Source organism: Lepisosteus platostomus, chromosome 5 (genome assembly GCF_059453375.1).
Source record: "Lepisosteus platostomus isolate fLepPlt1 chromosome 5, fLepPlt1.hap1, whole genome shotgun sequence".
Lineage (NCBI taxonomy): Eukaryota > Metazoa > Chordata > Actinopteri > Semionotiformes > Lepisosteidae > Lepisosteus > Lepisosteus platostomus.
Genome location: NC_142615.1, coordinates 9,033,069 through 9,042,574, shown reverse-complemented (window position 1 = coordinate 9,042,574; position 9,506 = coordinate 9,033,069). Strand labels below are relative to the sequence as shown.

Here is a 9,506-nt window from a genome sequence, read left to right as displayed (position 1 = left end):
GATTTCCAGTATATTGAACACCTCCGTCTCTCTCACAGTAAAAAAAGTCACACTGCCCTGCCCAAGGAATAGTGCGGCCATCTTCCACCACTACAACGCTTTATTACTCCAGCCATTTTCAGTCCTCATTGGCAGCAATACGGGAAGCATTCTTGAAAGGGGAACCCCCACAAATACTTCCCTTGAATTCCTCCACCCCATTCAAACCTATAAACCATAAAGAAACAAGGGCAGACAGAAGGGTCTTCCACAGGTTTGAGATGTTGCCATTACAAGGCAAGTGGAGGCAGGAGAGTCACAAGGGCCAGGCTGGAGCCTTCATTCAGGCACCTGGGGAGGAAGGAGAACAATCCAGCTACACTGCAGGACACCACCCCTACAGGAGCTCCTCCTGCCAGACCCTACCTGTCCACTGGCCAACATCTCCAAAGTCCTCTGTTCCCTCCACATCCTCACTGGAGCTCTGAGGGTCTCCCTCCTCATCCTCAGTCCAGTCAGCTCCCACATCCAGAGGAGCTTCTACTGGTGCCACAGAAACCCGACTGCTGGTCACCAGGCTCCTGGTACCTGTGGACAAGCAGCACCCAGGAGTGAGGGATCTGCTATACCCAGAGTCCCACAGTGATGCTACTCATCTAAACAGTCTCTTTGTCCAGCATGGGATCATTCCTCAGTTGTCCAAGCATGGTTGTCTCTTGAGCAGAGATGCATCCACAAGGGATAGAGAACCAGACCCACCTTCATTCCAACTGCCAGCACACCTGGACTCACAGCAGGCACAGACCTCATGGTCACCATACAGCTCCTCCCACCTGGAGGAGAGGAGGACAGGTGAGGCCTCCACCTGGCATGTCCCAGAGCACCCTCAGCAGGCTCCTCGCAGAAGTACCTCTTCGCCTCCCTGTTGTAGGTGCAGGACTTGGTCCCTGGTGTTGCTTTAGCAGGAGCCACAGCCATGACACAGTGCATGTACAGCTCAGTCACTTCATGCTGCAAGAGGGAAGGTCACAGCATTAAGGGATCAAGGCCAATAGAGGACAGAGAAGGACCTTCTGCCATCAGTGAAGGCAAGCTGGCAGCTCTAGGCACTACAGCTGCCACAGTCTGGTTCACATCTAGATCATGGATGTGAAAGCAGACCATGGATCAGTAGAGCAAGAAGGCTGAGCAGCCTTTGAGAGCAGTACCTTCCTGGACAGCTTCTTCTGGAAGAGGAAGGCATCAATTGTGAAGCGGAGCACATCCTTCTGCTTGGAGGGGACAAACCTGGACAGGCAGCCATCTGCCTTGCTGTCCACCATGCACCTGGGGACAAGGACAAGGATGAACCCCTGCAGGCTCTCGGGGCTCCTGCCCACCTCTCCTCCCAGAAGGGGCCGTACCCCAAGTTGTCGATCACAGGGAAACGAGGCTGGGAGTGCTGGTCTGGTTTCTCCGTTACGTAACACGAGTGGATGTACAGCCTCTGCTCTGCTGTGGCAAAGTAGGCAGTGGCCTGGAAGTACATGGGCTGACCCAGGAAGTACTCATCCTTAGGAGAGAGCCGGACCCAGCGGGCTGGAAAGAAAGAGAGAGAGAGAGAGAGAGAGAGAGAGAGAGAGAGAGAGAGAGAGAGAGAGAGAGAGAGAGAGGCAGCATTACACCTGCACACAGCACCCCCTGCAGGCAGGAGGAGCCACTCACTCAAGGAGCTTACAGTTGGTGGTGAGCAGCACAAAGCTGTGTTTGTTCTTCAGGTCCTTGAAGAAGGTCCTTCTCCTGGCCCACGTGGGGACATAGCCAACCTTGTAGGAGTAGTGGAACCTGCAGGACAGAGGGGATGAGGGGCATCTGGACACTTTCCTAGCGGCTTCTCAGCAGCAGAGCCCTGCCTACCTGTTGTAGGAGCACTTGACAGGCACAGAGAAGGGAATGAAGCGATGCACAGGTGCACTGGAGGAGGGCGGGGCATAGCGGAGAGTGTTGGAGTACACCAGGCGGCCCTGGACAACCTGCAGGGTCACAGAGGAAGGGATATTCCCAGGAAAGGCAACCCCGACACTGGCCCTACAGCTCACGTCGATACACTGCCTGTAGATGAAGACCTGCTTACCGATCGCTCGGTGCCGCACTCGTGAAGCCCGTAGATGAAGTAGAAGTAACGGCGTGTGGTTCGGCTGACGCTGCAGTTGCCCAAGGTCACCTCCGATGGCCGACAGCTGAAGCCGAACAGGAGCCGACTGACCCTCACATACATCCTGCTGGAGTCACACCACACAGCCACTCCTCGGGTGCCCCCGATGGCCGGGCGAGCCGGCTGCCGCCCTCGCTGGGGAGGAAACAGGACGCTCTTGATGTAGGCGGGTAAGGGGCGGCTGCCGGCTTCGGGCTTCATCTTCTCCTTGTCGAAGTAGGGCGAGTACGCGTCTCTGGACACGGGAAGGCGGCGAAAGTCGGGAGCCAAGGACTGCGAGTCGTTCTCGCTTGCAGACAGGTCTTCGGAGGGCGCATCTGCCAGGTTCAAGTCCTCCAACTGGGCTGCGTCTTCAGGAGCCGGGAGGTCGGCCTGGAGCGCCAATTCCCGAGAGTCCCAGCCAGCCGGCCCGGCGGAAACCAGTGCGGGGAGCCCGGCCCCTGTGCACAGGCACAGCATAAAGAGAAACGAGCGCATCGCCAAATTAACGTCCCGCTCAATTGCTACAGGAGTAAAATAAGTAAACCACAAAACTGTGTTGAAGCAAGAAAGCATAAAGTGTGAACGCGGTGACTAGGTTTTTATACTGGCAGGACCTGTTACCGCACACCTGGTCACACAATCAACACAATCAATTACATACAGAGATCCGGATTGTTCTCAGCGTCTAATTAGAACCTGATTTCAGTCTGAGGCGGGACTCCGTGAAGCCGCCTGAACATTTTCCCGTGTGTATCTGACCTCAGCGGAGGAGTTCCACGCAATTTCGACAGAATTAAATCACCCACACGTGTAAAATTTGCTCAGATTAATGTATTGTTCAATTAGTTTCTAATTTCCGAGGAAAGTGTGTTAAACTCGCTGTCAGACAGAGTACGGAACATGCGACACGTCCGTCCACACTTTCTTTTATCGAGGGGGCTGTTCTATCAACACGTACCGCAATGAAAATAATTTTACTATTTTTCATGTGTAATTGCATGTCATATTAAAATGTGTAATACAAGCATTTCTTTGCTTCCCAGTAAAGAAATACTGATCAGCTTTTGACATGATCTGATAATAATTTGTCTGATTTTCCAGAGATTGCTTTTGCTTCGCAGCACCGAGAACCTATGGAAGCCTGTTTCCGCCAGGGAGTAAAAAAAACGCACTATGGTATCTCAGAATTGTGACTTAGAATCATAGAATTGCGACCTAAAAACTCAGAATTTTGACTTTATCTCTCACATTTGCGACTTCGAAAAGCCCATATTTCATTGTCTGTCCTTTTGTTATTGTAACGGATTCGGGTTCTAGGGCTTGTGCCCTCGCCGCTCCCACCCTACTTCGTGCCTCACTCTATTGGCTCAAACCCAGGTCTTGCTAGCTAGAACCCGAATCCGTTACAATAACAAAAGGACAGACAATGAAATATGGGCTATTTCGAAGTTGCAAATGTGAGATATAAAGTCGGAGTTGTGAGTTACTAAGTCGCAATTCTGAGTTACTTAGTCGGAATTCTGCGATACCATAGCGCGTTGTTTTGTAACTCCCTGGCGGAAACGGGCTTTCATACATTTCAATTAGTCTGATCAGTGCAGGACAAGTTAATGTAGAATCATTACTATGTCTGTCTCTTGTTTGTATATAAATGAATGTCTTTGACAACTTAATGTTAGTTTTTAATTTAGTTTTACGATGTAGGTCATGTGTTAACATATGCACGAGCATACGAAATGTCTCACTCCTGATTCAGCTCATGCTCCATAGGAGAGAAGAGATTCCTCCTGCTTCTCGTACAATCATATCAGAACAGAAGCCCGTGTCGCCCAGCTCTGATTCAAGAGCGACTCGCATCTTCAGCCCTTTTTTTATTCGTGATCCTAATTTTCTTTAGTTATGATCAATATTGAACTTTTTCTAAATAAAACGACAATAATCAAACATGCAGGCAGACTTTTAAAAAGTATTAGGAGCTGACAGGGTGCCCCTTTGGAATAGTTGTCAGAAAAAGTGAGAAAAGGAAAGGTACGTAAGCTCTCACACACAGCATTAGAGATTGGCATCTCATGGAAAAAAAAAAACTACCTGTCTCCCCAGCATTTAACGGTGCTGTTGTTTTGATTTTACATATTGTTAGCATTTTAATGAATTGTTAAAAGATTGATACACAAATCGCTAAATAAGAAAACGTAAAAACCCTAGCTGAAAGCAATTGGCCATTCATATTCCTGAATTTTAAATCCCTGTGTTTTTCTGTATCCGAATGCCTGGTGCAGCTAATTTGAAAGCAGAGCCTACCATTTACAGAAGCGTATTGTTGCCACCAAGGAAAAAAAAATCCTGAGTTTACAGGAGTAAAGAGGAAACAAATGCAAACACCGTTTAGAAAAAACACACACGTCTCAGGCCTTAACCATGACAAGGATATGATTTGAACCTAGACGAGCAGAGCACAATGAATTAGCAATCCAAAAAGTGACTCCTGTTTAACTTTCTTTTCGCTTGCTCGATTTGTAGTACGCTCCTAAATCCTTACAACCGATAAACAAAACGGCTTCATGTGCCACAGCATTCTGCTGCAGGTACGGTTTGCACCGTGTATTAGGCGAACCCGAATTAAATATTTCAAATATGTGAAGAATTTCATGAAACCTGAAAAAAGATCACAGCCAATGTCAGCAATTCAGAGCCTGTAGGCAGCTTCAACAGAACAAAACGATCTGAAGCCGCAATAATTTCATAGAGTGTATTATGACACTCTAACCACTTTGTTGCTATTACTGCTACTTCTGCTGCCGTTGCTTTAAACTCTACTCAGCGGGCAAGTAAAGTTGTACAAAGAATAGACTACTTTGAGCCGTCCAAATTCCATTATGTGAATTTAAGCTTTTTTTTTATTAATAACAGCATTAGTAATACAATGCGTGCTCAGAAACCTTACTTATTAGCTTATGAAGCAATAGTGTTTCGACAATTTGCGGTCTTCAAAAAGTAAACGCTGAAGTTTTTATACTTCCTTGTGAGCAGATCACCTTTGATTTAGAAAAGGAAAACTTACTCCTCTGTTGCTTTCATTGCAATATCTGAATCGAGACCCAAGCGCTAAGAAAGCTGAAAAACGCAGAAGTCATAAACCCGATTTTAATTTAGACACACATTTTCTAATGCAGCCTTCATTACAAGACAGTCTATTTCTCGAAAGCGTGTTATGTAAAAAAGAGAAAAACGAAAATATATGGATGACAATATTTAAAAGCTTAAGATTTTACTTTTGAGAAATTGTCATTTTATGTATCCAGACGCTTTTCAACCACTGCTTTTAGAACTTTGCTGTGCTTCCTGAATCATTTTCAGCGTTATAAACTGGGTGTGGAAGTAGCGATCACTTTGTAGAGCAGTTGATAGACTGGAGCTGTTCAGACTACTCTTGTTATTTCTCAAATGCTTCCATCATTTTTCTTTCAGGCTAGGACGCGAGTGTGTACATGTGTTTGGTTTTCGTTTCACTGATTCCCATTGAAGATTTGTGAATTAACAAGGAAAGTTATCAGTTACCTCGGAAAGCAGAAGGTTTGGTTCTCAACGATCTTGAAGACACGCCCATGTAGAGCAGCGTGTGATGATTCGTACTATAAAAGACCAAGTGCTCAAAGTGACGTCTGTGTTTGCCGTTGAAACTTTTCATCTCGGGCGCACTTTTAGAAAGCAAAGATAGAGCAGTTGTGTTGAATCACACTACGACAGCTGTCAGCAGAGTGGCGCAGCAGAAGCGTGCTGGGCCCATAACCCAGAGGTCGATGTATCGGAACCATCCATTGCTATACACACCGTCAGTCTAATGAAGTGAATTTAAACTGATCTTTTTCTCTCGTGTATGTGCAAACTTCACACTTACTGTATTCGTTAATCTTTACCAATAGCAGATGCCCAAATGTATCTTTGGTTGTTCTGCGATCCTTCATAGTTTCCTCAATTCCTTCAAATGAACATCCATATCAAAGCAATTATATATATATATATTACAATTAAGGTACATATTAAAAATATCAACGCACATTTCTATAATGCTCATTTAATAATGATTGTCAAGGATTGTCAAGTTCTCCAACAAATCTGTGTTCTAATTTTAAAATAATTTTGCTAAGGATACAACGGGTGTATAAATGAATTCTCCCAACAGCCAGTTAAAGAAAAATTCCACACGTGAGGATGGTTTTCTTGGACATTGACTTAGGTACTGAATTTTTTATTTGTTTTAGTTGCACACGAGTAAAACACGAAGATTTCCTGCAACATTCAAGAGGGTTTGCGAAGAAATCCCTTCAATTTTTAGCGGAGATTATGTTTACATCATCACAATCTGAAGCACGTCCCTGAGTGCGTTTGACCCACCAGCCCTTTGTTTAACAGCTGCAGAGGGACACATTCCCGTTGCTTTTCACAAATCACTGGCATTTTTTTGCAGCATTTCTTCTGTCCTGAGAAGCAAGATTTGTATTTTATCTTTCAGAAGTTGTATGAATTTCTTGAAGTTCAAAAACAACTTGTTCCTGAAAAGAAATGAACACTTGCTTCAAAGTAAATCAAGACGTATGTGTCTCTTGCTGTGTGTGCTCTTATCTGTCCATCTCTCTCTCCTCTTCTCTCTGGCAGTCTGTGTAGAGTATCTGAAGGGGATGTAACACCACTTGGAAAAGAAGAAAAATTCTCAGGAAAATTCTCAGGAAAATTCTCAGGCAGAATAAAAAATCATTATTCTTTTCTCAGTCAGATTCATTGCTCAGACTCACACTCAGACAGGATCTCAACTCCGTACTGCTCTCTATCCTCACAATCCAGAACCAGAAGATATTCAGACAATCAGTGCTGCTACATGAACAATATCAGACAGAACAGCCTGGACTCATGTCACATTTCCCCCTTTTATCCTTCCTCCCAGCCCTCTTAGAGACATAGAAAAGCCCCTGGTTCTCCTCTCTGTGAACTGGGCTCAGGGGTCACTGATCTGGCAGTTGTGGGCTCTGTTCCAGGTCGAAAGCAAGAAGGTTCTATTAACGCTTTCCAGGACTTCCAGCCCTTCAGTATTACTTTCTTTACTGTATGTCAGCCTCCCAAAATATTTATAAATGTTTTATAACACACATGAGTGTGGAATTATCTTATTATTTATATATAGTATTTATGTAATAAACACCAGTAGTGACAATATGATCAGTATATTGATTATTTGTAGCCGATTGTCCGATGGTCGTGTCTACAATAGTGACCATTTGACCAGTCTGTAGCTCTGGGCAGTGGGATTCAGATCACACAGAAGACCTGTCTGTGTGTGATTCCACACCAGCCCTGGGATTCAGCTACTCTCACAAATGTCTCACAGACTGTCTTATAAATTTACAATTAGATGAAGTCATGTAACAGTTTTACAGATAATTTAAATAATCAGACAGCAGTTTTTGCAGTGGATACATCTCCACATGGGGGAAAGGGACAGTAAAATAGTAAGGAAAATACAAAAGAAGAAACTGAAATATATGCGCTCACTGTAAAGTACGAAGAGGTGGTCAGACAAGCAAAACAGCTTTGCGGATAATGTGAAGTGACATTGTTTTGTGTCAATCAGCTCACGGATTCAGCTTCATGTGCCTTAAGCTGTGCATGCCTTCATGAAGACTCTTTTTAAGATGATTGCACCTTTCTTTGTCAAATCGCCTTCTTTGGATACAAAAGTTGCACCAATACTAAGAGAAAGGATGAGGAATGGCTTTTATCAAGCGATTGCATTGTTTGTTTGACTGAGGATCCTTGTGTGCTGAACTGGCCTCTGGAGAAGTGTAGTGCAGTAAAACAGAAGGTTTGTGTCACTCAAGATTGTTACAGAACAGAACAATACAATTACAATACTTTTGTGAGAGTAAATATTACTGGTGCATCACAGTTCTTATAATGGTGAAAACAGGAGCACCTTCTCTACATTTTTGACTGAAGTATTTAAACGGAAAGAAATACTATCACTATGCAATTCATAAATGCAATTGAGCTCCTATAAAAGTTCTAGTCTGATGAAACAATGTATAGAATTAGGTGACAATATCGGAATTCATTCAAATGCACAAGATTAATTTTCAGCAACAAAAAAAGTGCTCGGAAATATTTTACAAGAATGAAACCTTACATTCACTTAAATAAGCATTCACCCTCTACATTAGCAGAGAACAGTAGGACAGAAGGTTAGTGTCACTGGACACTGCATCAGAGAGGCCGATCTCTTCTCCCTCATTATGCAGGCTTACCCACTCATGATGAACTGTCCTCCAGCGATACTCAGCTGCCATCATCGACTCAGACATGACGTTCATGTACATATTATACCTTAATATGGCACTGCGTTACAATTTGATCAAAACAACTGGTGAATAAATAATAATCAAATATTTTTTCCTTTCTTTTAGTAGCTAAAGACCAAAAAAGAAGCATTTATTCTTTTCCTCTCCTACCAGCCCTTACAAGTCACCCAGTTTTTAGTTTAGAGCTGGATTAAAGCTCCAGTCTCTTTGAGGGTTGAGTTGGAATCCCACAGCTGCCAAATATCTCCAACTATCTCAGTGTTAAGAAGCAAAAAAACTCACATTTGCTGCAGAAGGAACAGGAGAATTCGTGCCATTCAGCCTTATAGCGTGATGTCATTTTCTCATTCTCGTTTTTAGATGCTTGTGATCGAATCTATGATCCTTATGAGTGTGGTCACCCTCCATAAAGGTAGCACAGATACAACGTGCCACGTTTTCAGAGAATCACATTAATTACAGGTCAGAAGAAGGCGACAAAGTGTCCGCTAGGCAGTCCAGCGATTTCAATGGTGTTCTCTGTTGTTTAGGTCCAGAATGACACCCGTTACAACCAGGAAACACACAGTGTCAGGCATCAAAAAGACTTCCCAAAACCCTGATCCTCTCCTTGATCCGGTGATGGCATCCAGACATTTCCTGCAACACAGCCAGGATACGGTCTTCAACAACACGAGTGAAAAGCTAATTCCCAACCTTTGCAATCCTTTGCAAAGAAGGACCACATGTGCTCAGTGTTAAATGCACTGTTCATTATTAATAATAATAATAATCTTTACATTATATAGCGCTTTTAAAGGTGACTTTTCAAAGCACTTTACAGAATGACAACAATAAAGTTAAAAAAATACACAAGATAAGCAGGATGAGAATACACAGTTAGAGGAGACAATAGATGGTGGTATTAAATACAGTAGGAACAGAGGGGTAAAGAATAGTGCATTAAAAGCTCTTCTAAAGAAGAGGGTTTTGAGTCTGGATTTGAAGGAGTTTAGAGAAGG

The 9,506-nt window shown here is 43.9% G+C and overlaps 1 protein-coding gene across 1 annotated transcript; it reads right to left on the bottom strand.

Annotated features, from left to right (window-relative positions):
* Positions 1 to 221: 221 nt before the first annotated feature.
* LOC148663125 (zona pellucida sperm-binding protein 3-like) lies at positions 222 to 2,727 on the bottom strand. Its single transcript, XM_088633026.1, has 8 exons — positions 2,093 to 2,727; positions 1,876 to 1,991; positions 1,697 to 1,803; positions 1,383 to 1,557; positions 1,188 to 1,305; positions 890 to 990; positions 739 to 812; positions 222 to 567 (listed from the first exon to the last, which is right to left on the bottom strand). Exons 1-8 carry the CDS (start codon positions 2,648 to 2,650, stop codon positions 377 to 379), a joined length of 1,440 nt encoding a protein of 479 aa, XP_088489152.1. The 5' UTR covers positions 2,651 to 2,727; the 3' UTR covers positions 222 to 376.
* Positions 2,728 to 9,506: the final 6,779 nt, after the last annotated feature.